At 39.7% G+C, this 20,780-nt stretch overlaps 1 protein-coding gene across 1 annotated transcript; it reads right to left on the bottom strand.

Annotated features, from left to right (window-relative positions):
* Window positions 1-8,409: 8,409 nt before the first annotated feature.
* On the bottom strand, window positions 8,410-11,575 carry c4h1orf52 (chromosome 4 C1orf52 homolog). Its single transcript, XM_029500549.1, has 3 exons — window positions 11,285-11,575; window positions 10,534-10,744; window positions 8,410-10,056 (listed from the first exon to the last, which is right to left on the bottom strand). Exons 1-3 carry the CDS (start codon window positions 11,573-11,575, stop codon window positions 9,902-9,904), a joined length of 657 nt encoding a protein of 218 aa, XP_029356409.1. The 3' UTR covers window positions 8,410-9,901.
* Between the last annotated feature and the right edge of the window lie 9,205 nt (window positions 11,576-20,780).

Below are 20,780 nucleotides of genomic sequence, written 5' to 3' on the forward strand. Positions count from 1 at the left end.
TCCTTTCCTTTGCCCCCAGTTTACTTCCCCCCCGCCCCCGCCCGCCCCGGTCGCTTTCAGCACTCTGGCTCCAGATGGGAAAGGCCGAGTGGGCTCTCCTCGCTCCCCATTCTCCGCTGTCACCTCCGCTCTGTCGCCTCACTCACTCCTGGATCGCTGGACTCTACTGCACCACCTCACTCACTCCCTCTCTCACTCACTCCCTCTCTCTCTCTCTCTCTCTCTCTCTCTCTCTCTGCCTGTGTGTGAGTGGCGCGCGCACACACACACACACACACACACACACACACACACACACACCTTCTCTCGCTCTCTCTTCCTTTCTCTCTAGCGCCTCACCTCTACCTTTCTTCGTATTTGCAGCTAAAGAGATTTGAAATAGGCTCCTTGCTCTAAGTTCAGGAACCTTGCACAAAAATGAGTAGTTTCTGTCATAATTTTTAAATATATATATATATATATATACAACAACTTCAGAGTCACATTATAAAAACAAACCTAATCTTCAGATGATTTCCTTGATGAATCTTTTGGTATATAAAAGGTTAGATATATATAGATAAGAGCCATTAACAATAAAGGCCAAACCAGGGGCAAAGTTTAGCAGAGATACATAAAGTAGAGATTTATTGCACATAAATAAAATAATACAATTTGTCAACTGAATTTAATTGCATCATATCGCATGGATAAATAACCGGTGATATTAAGTCATTATGAATCAAACATGGACTAATATTATTTAAACATACAGAGATGGCAATAAAAATATATTTTGATGCAATATTGTAAAATGGACCATAAAAGTCAAACCAATAAAGATATTGATGGCACCTCATTTGGGAATGGAGCACAGTATCAACAGTATAACCAGCACAAAAGCAGACATTTTGTAGAACTGAAAATGTGAACTATATGATTTTCCAATTCAGCAGCTATTTATTATAGCTGATAAATGAGTTCAGCCATGTTTCATTCAATGCTCAATTATTCAGGCTTCTCCAACACCACCATCCACTGTACGAAATTTATGTCTTGGTTTTTCAATTGTTGCTTGGACAAAACAAGACATTTTTGAATACCACAGTGCTGTCGTGGTTTCTTTTGTCAGTTAGCAGTGTAGCTGCTTCTTTTTTCACATAAGAACAACAACAATGGAAAAATACTCCACTGCAAAGTAAATGTGTTGCATTCACAAATCTACTTGAGCAAAAGTAAAAGTATATGCGCAAACTTTGGCTAAAATCTCAAACATTCATTACACACACTGGTCTCTGTGGTGGAGTTACAGTTATCATATACAATACTGAAATGTTATCATGTCATCAAGAGTCATCAAGTACTTCATAAACTTTAGGTTTGCTTGAACAGGATATCATATTTACTGGATTTGAGAGATTTGTGATGAGTGTTTTTATTTGAAAGGTAACTTTAGAAGGTAACCAAATGAAGCATGAAGCATGAGTAGTGTGACATGGAAATATTTCAATATAGTGTCTGTTATTGTGCTCAAGTAGGTGTTGAGAGAAATACTCATTCTACCAGTATATTCTGTGTGGTTCATACAGCATTACACAATAAGGGTAGGGACAGGAAGCGTTTCACTGCTGTACTGCACATCTGTAAATGTGATGTTGTAAGTGGAACCGTAGGTTTTGGTCTGGGTGATGCTGTGTGAGAGCTCCAGCTCTTCCATTGAAATTCAGCACATATTTGTCTGTGAAATGTGAATTAAATTCACTCGGGGAACACTGAGCCAAGACTTCAAATTACCACCTTCACTGGTAACTGTGAAGGCATTTCAGCAAACAGTGGGGAACACAACTCTCATCTCAGGGGAAAAAATGTGCTTGACCCTTTGCAGAGAAAGAGAAAAATGCTGGTCTCCAGGAGAAACAATGATGAGGATGGCAAATCTGTTACCACCTGGGCATGAGGAATCTGTCATATGTACATCTTCATTACGTCAAACACATGAAGCCTATTCGTAACCCTCCAACAAAATAGTGTAGCCGGTTACATGATAAATCACTGGCGATTATTGGACTGACACTTTTATCTGAAGTGTGTCTTGAGTAATCCTCTTCTCATTGACCTTGCATCTAACCCTTGTCCCTGCTCGCAGCACAGCCCGCAGCTTTAAGAGCAGTCGAGACGGCGGAGAAAGGAATGAAACATACTTCACTTGAACCTTAAGCCATTTGTTTGCTGTTGCCTCTGCTAGGAATGTGCAAGAGGGTAAGCTGTTGAAAAGCTTCAGAGGGTGTATGAGTACACATGCACTCTGTACACCTCCCCTCTTGAACACACACACACGCACGCACTAACATAATCTGAATCCATCATAACACTCCTGGCACAACTGTTGCTCTCTTTCCTAAGGTACAATGTCTACCCTTGATTGGCCATTTATTGCCAGGGCCATTCATAGACAGGGCCCTGACATGCCACATTCAGCCCCCCCTTACACACACAAACACACCACTGCTCCCCTCAGTAAAACATGATAAACATCTGCTATTGCTCTGCAGGAGCCATGTGGGCCCTGACGCCTCAGCCAGCCTCCGCGACAGACTGGTAGACCCCGTCTGGGCTGTCATTTACAGGTCAGAACCTGCAGGCTGCGTAGTGCATGTTTGTGTGTGTGTGAAAGCGAGAAAAAGGCCGAGCAAAGCAAAGTTGTGGGGGTCGGGCGTTCAGGAAGAGATGTGAGATGTATCAGGAAGAATACAAGCCTTTGGACTGTTCAGCACACTCACCGCAGGACACGACGGACCTGCTTTTCACGCATAGAATAAATGAGTGACATTTTTGTGCTGGTTATGTTTTGCAGTCTGACAATGAGACTCGCTATGTCACATGACACAAATCACGCAGTGATGAATATGACAACTTGCACAAAAATAGACTGTACCTCAGTGTAGCTTATCATATGTTATACTTGAGAACAATTTTGACCTGCCGACACATCAACGGCACTTATACAAAACATACACCATTACCTCACCCCTCCTTATACAGACCATTTATTTTTTTGCTAGAAGGTTACTGTTGGACTGAACGTTAAAATTCTCACCAATTTGTGGGCTTATTTTCCTCCTAATCTAATAATTAAATCGTTTTTTTGATTAGCTTGGATATCCAACATGTTTTCCAAGTTGCCCCTGGTTGGGAATCACTAGACTAAATATGACAGTATTCAAAACATCTTAAGTCCTTCTGGCTTGCACATCAATGATAAAGGAATAATGTAACTCAAAATAGTGCACTATACACAGGGACCAGTGTGCTGCTTGATTAGGTTCATATTTTTTGCTGACTGTTGAATCTGTACTTGTTGACTTTGGTAAAGGAGGTACATTTTTCACTGATTAACACGTGTCACGAGGTTGAATCATTTTTAATCTTACTGTCATTTGAGCCAAATATTTAGGAAGGTAATGGGGGAAAAAAATCCAATAAGTGAACAAAGATTAAAAAGAATGAGCACCGTTAGTGTGAGTTGCTGACTCAAGAGAAAATTAGGAAGTTAGTCTTCCTTTTCTCTTTTTTTTTTTTTTCTTTTCTTTTCACCCAGACAGTCACTTGTGCCCATTGTGAAGGCAGTGGCAGAACATCTGCTTAGTTGGCCCCCTTTCAGCTGACCTGGCCAGGGAGTGTATGAGGAAGAAGCCTGTGTGTGTGTATGCATGCATGCTTGCATCTGAGTGAGAGAAAAGAGACCAGAGAATAGCTTATGTGTATGTGGGTGTAGAATAGTGCGTTTGTATAAGTGTGTGTGTTGTGATATGGGGCTCGGCAGCTGTTGGGGTTCTCCTCCTGATGGCTGCCCATTGTTCCTCCTTTCTGTGTCTCCAGCTCTCTCTCCCAGTCCCAGCCGGTTTATGGGCCTTCCCTTTTTTTCAGCGCACACCACAACTAAATTTATGTCCCTGGACACAAGCCGTTCTCAGGGTATAAATTAGGCTGGATGATCCCCGTCAGAGTAGCAATGCCAAGAGCCTGCTGTTTTACATTCCAGAGTCACATTATTGTCATAGCCATTCACTCATATTTCACTACTAAAGAAAAAATAAAACCTAAAAAGAGCGCTTACTGTGGCTCACGGTATTTATGTCCTCAGAAAGTTGTGGATGTGAACATTTTAAACAATATTTTTAAGCTTTAAAGCCTTTTTAAAGACAATGTTTTGAGCAGATGTTGAAAATCTACTCTAAATTGGATTTTTTCCATACAGACAGGAGAAGAAACAATCCCATTCGGGTGCAAAACCCATTCAGACAATAATTAGACATTAAAATCCTTCCACAAAAGAGTTCAAGTTGATTTAAGATGGCTATTTAGAAAAAAAAGTGTAATTAAAGGAATAATAAAATATTTTGGGATATATGAATTACACAGACAGACTTAATGATCTCTTATCATGCTAGTGCCTTTTTTAAGTTTTGCACTGAATGTGTGATGGAACTATGTGATATTCCTCCTGAGACCCAGGGAAAATATAATTAAGTCTGTGTGTGTGTATAACACATGCACTGCAGTGGACAGCCAGATGTCTTTGGTGTCAAACATAAAACATTTAAACATGCAAAGAGGAAATCTCTGCATGTTTGAGTGTTTTATCTCTGCGTCAGGTGCGTCAGAAAGTATTAGAGGAATCAAGCAAAAACGAATGTCCAGTGCAGAGGGCAAAAATGAATTGCCGGGTCTCCAGAGGATATTGAAGGGCCGATATCAGTGAACTGATGCATCAACAGGTTATTGGGTATTTCAGTGTGAGCAAGCAAACATCATGCGCTCTCCTCTGGAACCCAGATAAGCTTTCATCATATAAATATAAATCTGACAGATACAGCTCGGATATTAACCCAAATATCCTGTTTCCACGTGTAGGCTGAAGCATGCGACCTCTGTGCAAAGATATACTAAAATGAAGAAAATCAAATAAGACCTGCTTAGCTTTAACATCTGGAAGAAACTCATGGAAGCTATATTGAGTAGTCTAATTCAGTAGAATCGTACATCATTCATCCTGTATAATGGTCAATCTGCATTGTGCCACTTTTGTTTTTTTTTTTTGCTGATTGTGTGACTTCAATAGAATATAAGAGAAGCTGTAGAAATGAAATGAAGCGCTGACTACGCTGTCTTTCTTTCATTATCAGAATCACAGCAGGAAAAGCAAAGATGCCATTTAAACATAAAAACTGAAGAGGCTGTATTCTTGATTGTCCAAGTATAAAATGGGTAAATGGCGTAAAATATAAACTGTCAAAAACCAAAACTTATAATAAAGTTGGCATATATTCAATTTAAACAAATTGTAAACAAAACGAAGGCATCAGATCTTTATAAACTGTGATTTTTTGGCATTTTATTAAATAAAATATTATACATACTTGGAAATCTGATCCTAATTCATTATATAAAATCATTATGAAATGATGATGTTATTGATTAATCAAGCACACATACTCAGCTGCGTTGTAGACATTCAGAACTTCACAGCAGAGAGAAAAACAGATCTGTGTGCACACACTTACACAACTCGTTTCACCCACGTAAACCTGATTGGGCCAAGCATCGGACAAGGGTCGAGATAACAGAATTCACAAAGATACTATCTCCTCCATCATGGACCAGCAACCAGGTTAGCTGACCATCGCTAGCTGATTTACAAACATCTAGGCCGTCTCTCTGTCTCCTCCATATCCTTATCAAGAGACAACCTGTGACATGTTTGTCTTGGCAGGAGGTCAGGCTGCTTGTCTCTTTCTACCGTTCCCCATCATCTCTGAACTGCTAAGGATAATGTTTTCAGAAACCGTTTCATCTATGTTTAAAATATCAACCTTTTAATGGTCAGCTAGGAGCTCTCAGCTTTGTTTCAATGCAATTTTAGCTTCTGCTCTGGGTTTTTAAATGCTTTATTCAACTACATTAAGGAGGAGTATTTTGTCACGCTATAGAGGAACATAGCATACGGTTTTCTTCACAGAGCAACATGATCTGACATTCTGTCTTGCCGGCATTTTTGTGGTTATAGCCATTAAATATAATCATCTTATATGACATGCCTAGAGCTAGTTTCCATTGATGCAGACAGAAGGAGAAAAGATTATCATTTGCCAGAAGAAATACATAGAGAGAGAGGCAGCCAGAGTTTACATTTTTTTTGGCTATCAACTAATAAAAAGAGATAGACAAATGAATCTGGATGGGAAATTCTTTACGGAGTACATTATTTAAAAATAAAATGTGGTCGAAAATCTAACTTTCCTTTTTTTTCCCCTTTTCTAAAAAGAAGCTTGTGTAAAAAAATTTTGAATGTTTTGATCATTACTTGACTGACTGCAGTTCTTTTCTGAGCATCTGATGAAACTCTTCATATGTTCTTGGGTGGTAAAGAGGAATGATAGTGGTGTGTCCACTTCAAACAAGGGGGGAATTATGGAAATATTCAGCTGCAATCATTGGTCAGTACCACATTGTTACTGTAAATTACAATATTATGTTGCTGTCTAACCATCATTTGGAAAATTCCACAACTCACTCAATTTGAGGCTGAGAGAAAAGAGCCATCACTTGTTTTCAGATGTAAGGCAATTTGGATCTTTTTTGTTTCTTCCGATATGATTTCAACACAAGAGCAAACATTCTGCTTTTAACATCCTTCAAACCTGGAGTGAAAGCTGAAATGTCAGATTACAGTGATCTGTCTGTTGGTTTTCGCTTCTGCATCTGAGCAGCTGTTTCACATGACCGGTTAGGTCATTGGTGTGAAAAGCAACTGTTTGCCTCTAGAAAACATCCAAGAATGAATGAAGATGAAGTCAACAAGCCATTGAATGTGCTGACATGAAACCAGCATCCTACATCAACACAGAGTGTATGCAACAAGATAAATTCAGAATTTCTTATTTTGGTTCAATAAATGGTCATTCCAGCCTGTAGAGAATCATTCAGAGTGAATTTCCCTCTTCTGCTATCATGAGGTTAACATTTTCTATTTCTAGTCTATTTCTATTCTTTGCATGAATGAAATATCTTGATACAACATTCACAGCATGCCAACGCAGCATTCATGGTCGCTTAAGGAGGAAGTCTACTGACATTGAACATTCTCTGACTTTTCATTTACCAGTTTAAAAAAAGGTTTGCTCAAAAAAAAAAAAAAACACTTCTAAAACACTGAAAGGATCTTTGGGTGTTAAGGGGGTGTCTTAGTGTTAAGAGCTAACTTAAATCAGTAACAGTATACTAACAAGCTAATCTAACGCAATGAACCTGGTATCAATTCAAAGCATTGCTGTGTCTTCAAGCTGGAATCGCTGCAGATTCTGCATCTTGTCCCCGCACACAACACAACCACAACTTAATTTACATACAAACTGTGACATTGCGCTGACTGTGTGAAAATGTCATAAGTCAGATACTAGCAGCTGTAAGCAGCCAGCTCAGTGAAGGTCCCTGAGCTCAATGGCCATTATGAGGTCTTGACCCGCCATTAAATATGTCACAGTGATAAATGGTTAGTGTGACGGACTTCTCTGAGTTACTGGCTGACTTTTTCAATGCAGTTAATAAGTTGCAGTTGTTTAGATCCACATGGTGATCAAAAAATATTAGATTTCATATAGAGGTTTTTCATTTTAATGGTTCTGATTTACCAGAGCCTGATTGGGACTTACATGACTGACACTGTATATATGCCAAGGCAACATAGTGAGATGAAGATGTTTTCTCTAATGAGATGAAGATAAAGTCAGTCATGTGTGACGATAAGAATGTTTTCCTCCGCCAACATGATCTAAAATCACTACAAGAGGCACCAGTCCAAGGAGATAGTAACAACTTGACACAACATAAAAGCTGGAATTTAAGAGTCACGCGATTCTAAGAAAAGCGCTTTGGAAAACATTACTTTTCTGGGAAATCTACAGTTAGAGGACTGACAAGAAGACAGATGCTTCAAAACTCACAGACTGCAATCAGTACAGGAAGAATTATTATTTGTTCGTAAACATGGCCGATAAAATCAGTCCGCTGCTGCACAGGACCAGGTACGTGTTTCAGACAAGGCCAGGCACATACCTGGAGGCTGGAATTTTATCAGAAGCATATTTACCACTATTTCATGTCTAACCGTGATGATAGATAGGCCAGGAATTCCTCTGATCACCTACCTGCTGCAAAGTGCAAACTTTTGGGATTTTTTTTTTCCCCAGTTGCTTGGAAAGCAATTGTAATTGCACCAATAAACTCATACAGTGAACAAATGCCTCTGGAAATATATGGTCAGATTCTAACAATAATAATAACAATTTTAATTGTTAATAACAATAATAATAACAATGATAATTTTAGAACGTGCTTTCAATGAATGTGAGACATACATTGAGATTTTCTCAAGTGAAATATTTTTTTATTGCCTGTGTTTTATGATGAATGCTTTGACTGGAAACAAGCATAGAAAATCCTTTCTATTTAACTGTTTACACTGAATGAGGGCACAGAAACATAAAACAGAACAATATTGCAATAAATCTTCAGTAATAATACTAAATATACAGGATGTTGATTTTGTTTTATTTCAGAATACATACAAAGTGTTGTAATACTAGCTACATGAGACTGACTAAACTGTCTGTATGTATCAAGTATCTCAAGAGAACTGAGATGAGACAAACTTCCGAATCGAAGATCAGCACTCCATAAGCACAACCCTGGTTGTGGTTCAGGTGGCCAACATTTACAGACTACAGCAGACTTAGCCATCAACATGAAGGGAGTGAATTCTAGTAAAGCTGAAGGCTGCCATCTAATGCCCAGAAGAAGGAAGGACAAGCACTTGTTGAAAGACCATTTTCTCAGAACACATTTTGGCATGTCACTTCAGGAAGGATACAGGTGAAAACTAAACCCTGTGTGACCATTATCACACACCTTTATCCATGAGCACATACAGTCATGCCTGAAAATAATAAAACTAATAATTGTGGGGTTCCATTTAGCTATTTTGGTTTCAGGATCCTGGTACGGCACAAGCCTGTGACACTGACATGATACAGTGGAATATTTCAAAAGAACAGCTCATTTTGAATGTTATTAATAACAACTTGGCTTTTTCCTACAGTCTCAAATCAAAATGTGTGCTGCAAAAAGGGCCTATTTCAAACGTATTCACTGTCATAATCGCATTTTTGAGGGAAAGTCACTCTATTAACACAAGCCAAGTCATAGATCAATGGTAAACAGACATTCAATACACACAAGACAGACCACTAACACAGAGCCAAGAAAAATGTCACACCATGTCATTGTTTTTTTGAGTAATTCCAACGAGAGACAACGCAAAATGACCAAACTAGTTGGATACATGCTCACTAATAGGAAAATTGCAGCGTTTAAACACAAATCAATTTACCATTTCGACCAGTCCAAACTACTTATTCTGAAGTAAAAACAATGATAGCAGACTGGGGCCAAATCTGCCTGATTGTGTGTTTGGTTAATGCCCAGTGCTCTCTACATGATCTACAACTTAATCTAGTGATAGCCCTAACTGCTTATCCAAGAAAATGAGCTGGGAAATAAATAATAAAGGATGGAGGATAAAGGATAAAGGAAAAAGCAAAATTCATGAATTTTCCTTTAACTTTTAAATTAGTCAGCAGGGTTTTGCCAAAATCTTAGGTGGCAATTTTTGCATGGACACTCTCATATCCTATTTGCTTGATAAGACATTCTCCCATAAAGCTATGATGTTTTTCAGGCATGCTGAATTGAAAGCAGAACATCCACTACAAATATTACAAATAACATTAACACATTGGTAAAATTTTGCAAACCATCTATTTAACCAGTGTGCCACTGGTGTGTTTTCCAGGCAGCTTAGACCTCACTCAACCTTTTGTCTGAGGATCCTTTTCTCCTCCTCTACAAAGTTCTTGTCAGAGGTGGCTTGTCCCAAATCCCTCTTCCTCTTCTCCTTCTGCTGGAAGGTCTCTACTCGACTTTTCTTGGCAGAGACAGCGGGTGTCTTTGATTCCTCATCTGATCGCCAGATGAGTGAAAATGGTTGGTTGGAGGATTTTTGGGGAAGGAGAATTGGGAAATAATAATGTTGTTGTTGTTTTTTTTTTCATTACTCCACAGTGAACAACTTAAGACATAACATGAGACAATTCAAAGCAGAAAATGGAATGTGGGTTTACTTTGGGTGTAATTCTGTCGACCCCAATATCTATTTTCCACCACAATGAGTGCATCGTTAGGTCCCTATAAAATTGTCTTTGGGATAAGACCAAGCATCCAGACAACTATTTGTAGCTTTACTTGAATCTGTGGATTACCTGGTATAGTTCATATACAACTATGGCCAGCAAGTCAAACATATCACCAGTTTCTTGGCGTTGTGTGATACATTCAAACACATTTTGTTAAAATAGTGGGGAGGTTGAAACGGATGATCATTTCATCCGTTTTATTGTCCCCCCCATACAAATAAGGCAGTGTATTTTGCATACGAACCTGAGTCTAATGGTTGCTCCTCTGCAGGAAGGAACCGGGCCTTGCCAGTGTAAGGCTGTGGCGCGTCTTCCCCGTTGTCTTCATACACATTGGACCACTTAATTGCCATGTCCATACCTGGAGGCGGTCCCTTCTTCTTCTCCGGCTCTGCTGTGTAGCTTTCAGGAGGGGGCACAGCATTTGTCTTCCACGGCTTAAACTCTCTGGCCGGCTTCATGTAACAGACGAGAAAGAGTTTGGAAATCTGACACCTTTCTTTTAATTCCCTTGTGAAGGGGCAGGATTGATGATTTTTCGTATATGCTTTAACTCCCTCTGTCCCTATCCCCACCCCATATGTAGTCCAACACAGACAATACTCAAGCTGTACACTGAAATCTCATTAACTGCAGTGTATACCGTACTGTCTATCACAGTATCATATATGGCAGTTTAAAATAATTATAGATTTTTACTTTACTAATCTTTACAAATTTTTTTCTTAAAAACAGTCTAAATCTACTGATTTTACGAGGATAGAAAACATGATGATACATATCAACATTTGAGAGGCCGCTTCTGGTGAATTCTCGCTCCGAAATAATTTGGAGAACTAAATAACTCTCAAAAGTATGATTCCCCTTCATTTCTTATGAATCAGTGGGTGAGTGGCTCACCAAACCAAAGAGGGGAGAAGCTGGCTAATCTCTGCGGTGGTGTGTACAGGGGAAGACAGTGAAAGTCTGTGGGAAGGAAGGCTTCGGATCTTTACCTCCTCGGGAGCTTTGACCGTCAGGCTGTCCCAGTCTATCTGCTTATTGAGCGGATTGTAGAGGAAAGCGGGCTTGGACACGGAGCTGAAGAGCTCGTCGGGCCGGGGCAGAGCGGCTCCGCCGGCCGCCCGTTTGGTCCCCCGCTGGGAGGACTCCGCTCCGCCGCCCGGAGCTTCTGTCGCCGGCTTCTTCTTCCGTCCGTCTCCCTCTTCGTCGGAGTCGCTGCTGTCGCTCAAATCGTCGTAGCTGGAAAAGAAACCCAGGGAGCCTGACTTCTTCTCCTCGGACATTGTGCCGTGGTTCTTGCTTTTCGACGAGCCGACCTCCGGTAGAATAAAAACCAGGTACGGATGAAAACTGAACTGCTCCGGTAGATTTCCTAGCTGTAGACTCTACTCCATTTTGAATCAGCCTCCTAAACAGACGTAAAGCCCGCAAGTCACGTCGTGACGATTGTCGTAAAACCTTTTTCATTAAAGGAGCAGACAGTAAAAACTCTACTGTTGTTTGTTCTGTTATTTCTGCCAGCATTAGTCTACTACTACCTGCATTCCCCACATTTATACACAAATATATGTACTTTCTACTCCTTACATTCTAAAAAACAGCCTCGTTACTTTTTCTTTTTCTTTTTTTTTTTAAACCTCCACAGATGACGAAATGACGTACAAGCATACGTAAAAGACGTGAGGGACAGAGAACTTGTACTGGAGCAGAAATTATCAAAGGATGTGTTGTGTTTCATTCACGGGATAAAAACCTTTTATACTTTTTACTTTTACTTTGAAAGTACATTTCAGAGACTGCACTTTCTTACTTTTACTCGAGTAAAAGAGTTGAATCAGTACTTCTACTTTTACCAGAGTATTTTTTTTTTACACATGTATCTGTACTTCTACTCAAGTACAGAATATGAGTACTTTTGTCACCTCTGATTATCAGCAATACTCGTCTATTAATACTACTGATAATATTATCACAGCTGCTACTATTACTGTGAGACAAATGGTTTGTACTTCACTGCACAACCATCCACCGCCTGAGTGAGCGTTTGTGTTCACTTATGGTGTAACTTCCAAGTATTTTGCAGGAATCAGGGTATTTATGCTGCTGCAGCAGGACAGGCACATATCAAGACAACGCTGAGAAAAACCGAGGGAAACTTTTGGGCCAATGCAGACCATCAGCATGTGGATCATGACAGAACAAAGAAATGTTTGGTTTTGGAAGTCACAAGAGAGCAAATATGTCCCCACCTTCAGTCCACTAGAGTGCAGTATAGCTACACCAATGAAACAACAAAGCAGCCTGTGGGGAAAAAAGGGACTAAGCATTGCAACTGTAGATAAAGAGCCACTTCAACTGGAAGTTTTATAGACCAATTTGTCTGAGTCAGCAATTCTTTTCATAATAAATAACTTACATTTACCCCTTGAAGGTAGACCGGGCACCCAGTCAGGATTAGCATTTCATTCCCGTAGCATCCGATCACTCCTCTAAAACCACCTTCTAAATGAAAAAAGTTTAGACCTCCTGTTCCTTCCTGTCACATTACCTCTCAGGAGGATTATTAGCTATTCCAAATACCTGTGCATAAAAGTATTCCTTTTTTTTTTTTTTTTTTTTTAACATCAGCTAGACTAAGAGGGGCCAGCCCGTGCCCTTGTGCACAGGTCAAACACCTACTAAAGTGCACTAGGTAGACAAGGGCACGTAAATCTACCAAATATACTACATTCCCTGCTTCTTTCTCTGTGATTTACATGTGTGATTTATAATGACAATTCATACGCTCCAAATGGTGTGTTCTGGGATTTTTAGGTGGCAGAAGATCAGATCTGCACAGAGATTTACTGGAAGTGCAGTAAAAACAGATCAAAAGGGGGAAGGTTAATGTACATGAAAACAGTGTTTAACATGGGGCTGAAAAACTCTGTGGTGACTGATTGTTTAATCACTTTTGACGGCATCTTCACATCCACCTTTGAACATTATTTTAGTAACTGTTAAAATAGTAAAAATAGTAATAACAATAAAGAAAAAACACATCTTGTAATTTTTTTATGCTATGAAATGATGATGATATCTGTGAAATACAAGTAGCAGGTTCTGTCACACAGTTTTGATATAATATTGACTAGGTGAGCATTTCTGCTAACAGAAATCTTTAAAAAAGATTCTGGGAACATTAGTGAGCTAAGAGTTGGTGTGACCGTTGGGATACATTTCATGCTTTTACAACCTGCATTTATGCCCAGTGGAGTTTTTACACTTATCATCCCATTTGTAATGATAAGATGTCAAGTTGTAAGTTTTAAACGAGCCAAAGACCGCTGAATCACATACATAGATATTCTGTTTTTGACAGCTGCTTGACAGAATGGTAAAGGAAGAATGTTGAACTTACACAGCCAATTTCGCCTCTCCAAAGTGTCTCTATTTTAGTACTCACATGAGTACGATGTTCCATTTTTTTTCTCACCAAAAAGAGACTTACCGAAGCCCCTTCGCTGTATGATGGAAGTTCTTTCAACAAATCCTGAAATATACCAATAAACTGTCTATATACAGCTATAAATTACTGGAATCAAACTCCCAGCGATTGCCCTTGGCCTTCGGTTCTTACTGCTTAGCTGTACTGCAATTAATTTACCTGAGTATGCACAAGTAATAAAAACAGACACTTAACAGGAATAAAATAGATCAGATTAAAACAACAAAACCTCTAACCCCTTAAACAACACTTTATCAGCTAGGGAAGACAGAACAATAAAATATGTCAAGGCATATGTTGCATAATTCAATACTAATGACAAACGCACCACTGCAAAAGACTGTAGACAAATTGCCGCAAGATTAACCATAATAGTACTGAAGTAAGATTTAATTTACCCTGCTTTGAACCTGAATATAAAGTTTATAAAAAGGGAGGAGAGTATTTTGTTTCCAACTTCTGGAGTTAAGATAGATATTCCCCGTGTTTCCTGAGGCTAAACAAAACACATTTTGTCTTTCCCGTTGTCTTTTTTTTTTAGGCATATATAATTTTAGAGTCAGAAATCTTATAGACAGATACAGTATTAGGATAGCATAAAGCTCAATTTTTTATTAGCTGAAGACTTTCTGTTGAATGCATGTTGGATTTACAATCTTTTTATTGGCTATGGACCAGCTTGGAGATGCATGTACTCTGAAAAAGAAATGGGCTCATCCTCTGGCTTTCTTCGATTTCCACTGAGGCTGACCATGATGTGAGAAATTCCCCACTGAGGTGAAAAGCCACACCTCGCAATGTGTCTGTTTAATCCACAGTAGCTTTTGATAATATTTGGGATGTCTTTATTGTATGCATAGGCTTAAAATCAAGACATATCTGAGACAGCAGAGAGGTGGGTGGTTCATCCTGTTTTAGGGTTGAGTAATGGCCACTTGTTTTTCACTGTTTAACATTTTTACAGTTAAATTTGAGCAAACTCTATATTTTTTTTTTCATATTAATTTTCAAAATGAATCATATTTAGATTTTATCACTGGTTTGTGTCCATCTAAAGGCAAATGGCAAGGGTGATTCAGAGCATTTTGGATTTTAAATTGTACAAATCCTGTTTACATTTAACATAATTATATCCCTGATCAGCATCTTGAAGTTACAAAAGAGCACCTGGAGAATATAAAATTGGTTTGGTGATGTGGTCATAAAATCCAGATGGAAGTGTTTGTGCTGTTTTTATACACCGGATACAATGCAGGGCATACACCTTTGTGATAGTTTGTTGCAACTTGTCTTGGTACAATCCAGGTGTTGTCACCAAGGCCCGATCATAGCTATCATATCAGCCTGGTGACTGCTTATTCAAATAATCTGTTACGGTCAAAATCACTGTGATGTTGCTATAATTTCAACCTAAAATCTGCCGAATGCAACTTTGGTGACCTTTGACCTCAAGCTTTGCTAATGCTTAATTTTATGAAGTTTTTTCAGATCCCAATCAATATTGCACAAAATAATCAACAAATAAAGTTTGAAGAAGCTGCAAGGAGATTTTTATTTTCATTTTGTGGACAACAAAGTGAAATCTGAATTCAGTTGTATGCAAGCCGTTTATATAGTACTGGATGTAAAGTTAATATTACTAGGATGCCAATACCAATGTCTTGTCTGTCTCATGACCCTTAAAAAATGTCACCTGTTATCTGTATCATGAAAGCCTCAGAAACTGTGCTTGATAGTGACAGCAGGAAATCGACTGGATGTGAAAGTGTGTTTGCTTTTAGCTTGGCTTATGATCAAACAGGCAGGCCTCTTCTTGAGCCATGCTAACAACTGTTATATGAATTGCTATAAAATTTGTACAAACGTTTGCTTTCACCAACACATATGTCTCATTCACTTTCGTGATCCTCTGACCTTGCGCCTGCCAGCATGTAAACATTTTCGCAATAACACAAAATATTTAATAAAATGCCACTGAATATTGGAATCCCCTAAATTTAGCACTACCATCAGGTCAGAATTTTAATTTTTACTTTGTTGGATACTTTGGTTTATGACTACATACTACATGCATCCCCCTCAGCCACAGCTGCTTCTATTTTTCAACTGTTAGCATGCTAACACGCTTAACGAAGATTGCAAGACTCATCTTGTTTCTGCACAGCCGGGAAAAGAGCAACTAATAAACATATCATGATACAGCCAGTGCAGTAAAGATGTATTACGTAATGCAGTCTTAATATATAGCTCTACAGCATTATGGTGCTGAACAGGATAAACATAATAAAAAAGATCATCTTCAGCTGTCAAAGCGGTAAATCAAATATTCATGCTCACATTCTCTTCCAGCATTACTTGCTATATATCTGTCCTCTTTCTTTTATCTTTTTTTTCCATTTGTGGTCCAATGTGATTACCTTTAAAACAGTTGAGGTGGAAATAACATGTGGTGTCATGACTTTTTTTCCTGAGAGGAAAAAAACAGACGCAGCTGTTTAAGCTGGAAGTGAAGAGGCGGCAATCATGTCGAAACATGCATTTTTATATTTATACATGCTCAGGGTACATGCATTTATAAAAATTGGGATACTCACTCCCCCTCGCCTTCTCTACTATTCCAAATGTTTTCTTTTTGGCCCCCTCTGACTGCTGTCCCCCATTCCTCTGCTTTTCCTTCCTTTCTTTCTGTATCCATTTGTGCCACACAGGCAAGAACACACAAACCCTCCACCACTGTTTTCTCTGGTCACTTAACACTCAGTGCGATTTCAAACCTACGAGGTGGCATTCTTTGGCTCATTGCATTAACTCGAGGCTCTGTTTGCACCACAGCCTGTTGGGGCTCATGGCTGGAGGCCGGAAAGGGATCCAACTGATGTGGCAAGAGAAGAGAAAGTGAGAGAGCAAGAGAAAAAAAAAAAATTCATGTGAAAAAAGGAGGGGGTGGATGTGAAAAGGTGTGGGACATCTGGGTCAAAAGGACAGTTTGCCAGTGAGAGGGGTGAGGTGTGGTGTGGGCGGGGGGGTTGTTTAGGGTGATCATCCCCATCACATGTTCTATGGTGTCCTGCGGTGTAGATGGCTGTGGGCTAAGCACACACAGCACACTCAACCTTGTGCCCTTCCTGATGCTTTGATTTTCACTGTTCCTTCTTCTGCAACCTCAACAACATGCCCATGCAGACACCGCCCACCATTATCATAACTGTGCGCTGAGAAGTTGATTCAAACAAACGTGCAACTCGAAAAGGAGCAGTCAGTGAGTATGTGGAGAGTGGGTGCACTGCTCTACAGCATAGGATAATAAATTTAAATTGTATAGGGTCTTTTTTCAATTATGTTGTATGCATGTTCAATTGTGTTAAAACATGTTAAAAAAAAAAAACCAACCAAATCTCACTGACTAAAGTGTCTTATATGAATCATTCACAGCTTATGAAGTGTAACCATATGAGATTCTCAAAAGAGTCTTCATTGTGGTTTCTTCCTCTTATGTTGGTACTCTTCATTCCAATTTTGCATCTGTGTTGTCAGACAATCTGTCTGCAGGCTGTGACAGTCCACATTGCATCTTTTAGCTGCTGGCTATCCATTTTCCCAGCAAAGCTCTTTGTGGCTGTCCGACTGCGTTGTCTGTATGGATTCCAGAAAACATGTGACATTTGGTGTTTGTTTTTCTTTTCCAGCTGTAGATGTTCTTTGAGAGTTACAATATTTTTTTGGGGAAGGTAACTGAAGGAAGGACAGCCTGGAGATTTTGCTGACAGACACGAGTACAGCAGGCCCGCTCAAAAACCAATGTGTGCCTTAGTGCTTCATTCATTACAAGCCAAATCCCTTTCTAACAGACAAGATAGAAACTTACACTGGAGTTGAGGAGGCACAAAAATAAACAGAGACAGACAAGAGAGCCTGCATGACCTTGTAGATGAGACTCAAGGCTGTCTGCAAAACAGGTTGGCCACTGCAGGGAAAAGCCTCCCTGTCTGTATGTTCTGCACATGTCACAGAGGAATGCTTTGAGCTGACGCCAGTGACATCCACTCTACGAAGGCATAATTCAAATGGGCCCATCCAGCTCAGTCTGCCAATCATCAGCAGAAAACAGCCAAGGAGGAGGAAGGGAATAGTAGTCTGATGGTTTGAGTCAGTAAAATTGCAGTGCTCTTCAATTGAGAATTGAAAAGTCTTTAAGACAAATCCTGTACTTGGAACTTGTCCATCACTCACTTTATTCAAGTTTTCAAACAACACACAAAGCTGTCTCGAGTTTGTAGCTACTAATCCATGAGAAAGCTCTCCAAAAGAGAAAACATCCTCTGAACAAAGAACTCTGTTTATGGAAACATAAAAGCTATTTGTTTCTTCTTAGTGGCAAAAAAAAGTCCTAAAAATAGGCAGAACAGCAAAGTCCAGTTTAAAGAGATATACAAGAATAGCAGAATAGAAAACTATGAACAGCATAACCCAACTCATGCCACCGTTGACTCAGTTAGAGGAAATTATTCACAGATCTTAATGTGATCTGTCTACATCAACAAAGAGTGTCCATTCCTTTGACTCACTCTAGGACTAAAGCTGTTTTCCTTTTATTTCATAATGTGTATTTTTCTGGTATGAAATTTCTTTTGAAAGAAGTGAAAATGGATTTTTCATATTTAAAGTGATCGTGAGTTATTATTTAGTGTGTGAATGTTAGTTTTGATTTTGCTGACTTTAGACTGATCATCTTAGGTCAAAAATGTCAAAACACAGGTATGTCATTCATCTCAGTTCTAATAATACTAAGAGTAATATATTTTACTTTTAGAGTGCTTTTAACAATACTCAAGGATGCTTTAAAGGAGCAAAGTTTATTCTTGTGAAGTCTCTTAAAGTGTCTAAGTATTTGAGGCTTTTAGACATGTTATACTGCCCCACTGGGGTTTATAAGGTCACTTTGTTATGGCTGTGGCGGCATCATCCAGCTATGCAGCTTTGATCCAGCGTAAATGCTAACAGCTTGTTGTCTTGGAATAGGAAAAGCTCACCTTTCAATCCGACTGAGATTTCTTTTTTTTTTTTGTTTGTTTGTTTTGAGTGTGTGGCAGCCAAAAACACATGAGCTGTGATGTTTTTGAAGTAGCTGGCAAACAAGAAAAACTGTTACACTAATAGTTTCTAATAGAACATTTCCCTTTTTGCTGGCTATCTAGAAGAGAAGTGTCAAGCTATTCCTTTAAGTATTGAATAATTCTTCTGCGTCTGCGGTGGCCATGTATGCAACCCTCTGAATGTTACTGTCTGTTCCCGTGCCAGTCCTTCTGCTGTAGGTCTCCTGTGTGATGGGGCATGCAGGAAAGGGATTGGGGGGCACATTTCACACCTTGGGGCCAGCTTGGTGAGGGATTGGCAGTGGACTGATGAGCACAGTGCACCTGGCTAAAAGGAGAGGTCCCTCAGCCTCAACTGTGGAGACATGGTTTACAGATCAAAGGGGTAATCCCTCCATCATCCAGACACATGCCACTCCTTCTCCTCCTTCTTCACCTACCGCTCCTTGGAGTCCCTGAAGTCGAAACGGCTCATGTCTCCAGTTTTTACTTTTTGTTCTACTTCTTTGGTAACCTACAAATTCAACCAAACACACCTTATCTTCACCCCTATATGCTTGAACTACCTGTTTCCCCAAGTACCCATGGTGAACCCTGGAGCCCCGGCTGTGGGATTTTCTGACTCATTAGCTCTGTTCAGTCAAGTGGAGCAGCCTGCAGATTCCTTCCAGCCAAGTTCGTCAACCCAGCCACTGGTTCCAACTGTGAGGTGATAAGAGAGAGGGGGTTCCAGCCATTGGACCCTGCCGCGACTTTGTTTAGTGTGAAATGAGATGAGCAGGGAGGGGGACAGTGAGGAGCAAGAGGGCAGAAGATGGGAGTGCTAATCAAGGCCTGCAGATGGGTTTGGATGCAGTGAGATTTAGGCAGCGGGGCAGCTCTGCACCGCAACGCAGTGCAGCGTATTTAACACAGCTTAGCAGTGTAGTTACAGGAGTGTTAACGCCTGTCAGTTACACGGCTGCTTGTCTTGGCAGCAGGTGTCTGTTTGACCCTGTTTCCAACGTGCAGATGGTGTCCTGTTGACCTGGACTTTTTGAAGGAGTACGATCAGCACAAGACAGCATGGAAAGAGGGGGGACATCTTTTCACACCAACATTCTCGAAAGGTTTAGCATTGACCCGAACTGTTAAAAAGATGTTGGCTGCTCTCATCACATGTTCTTTGACATTTTAAGCGTTGGCTTTTTGTATCCAAACTGTTCTGAGGAAACAGCGAGGAAATGATGTGTGTGAAGCGTTATCATCTTGATCTTTTTAAATTTCCTTCCAAGTCTGGTTTTAAAAATGATCTTCATGGCATAAAATAAAACAGGTTGTCTTCCAAACTGACCCACATGGGCATTTTTGCACTGCTGGCTCTTTTCCCAGAAAACATTTAGTGTCTGTTTTGGTGCAATGAAGAGCAAAGGACAGATAACTTTAACAATATTATCTTAACTGTACCATCTTATGGTGACATTAGAGTGTTCTGAGTTGTATGGTTACGTGGTTTTTATGCCCACCCAACCACCCGATCTCCTACCTATAGGAAGTCTGTGGTGTACAGAAAAACAACAGTCACACAAACAAACACACAACAGTCATAAATCGCATATCCACATGAGGTCCGTGAGCTAAATTGAAACATAGCAAGAGTTATTTTAGGCATCTGAACAATGACCACTGGTGGGCTGTTTTTGTGTTTTGTTTTTTTGGTGAGCACATGCCCTGCAGTCGTGTTTGAGAGATTTATGCTGACATATTTTTGGGCTGTGTCTTTTTGCCGAAAGTCGGTCACCACTCAGTCATGGGAATCCCTTATAACTTGTGATAAAGTCAAGCTGAACTAAGTTTAAAATTTTCAGACTAACCTTTTAAATCTGTAGCAAGTGAACGTTCAATTCTTAAAAGTTTAGAGAGACGTTG

The sequence above is a fragment of the Echeneis naucrates genome, chromosome 4 (genome assembly GCF_900963305.1).
Source record: "Echeneis naucrates chromosome 4, fEcheNa1.1, whole genome shotgun sequence".
Taxonomy (NCBI): Eukaryota; Metazoa; Chordata; class Actinopteri; order Carangiformes; family Echeneidae; genus Echeneis; species Echeneis naucrates.

Bases quoted from the DNA above. Each gene is read 5' to 3' on its own strand.
- c4h1orf52 (XM_029500549.1), bottom strand. From the start codon at position 11,575: ATGTCCGAGGAGAAGAAGTCAGGCTCCCTGGGTTTCTTTTCCAGCTAC. The intron at 10,745-11,284 runs GTAAAGATCCGA...TGTTACATGAAG, and splicing joins CGGTCAAAGCTCCCGAGGAG to CCGGCCAGAGAGTTTAAGCC. The intron at 10,057-10,533 runs GTTCGTATGCAA...TCTGGCGATCAG, and splicing joins GGAGCAACCATTAGACTCAG to ATGAGGAATCAAAGACACCC.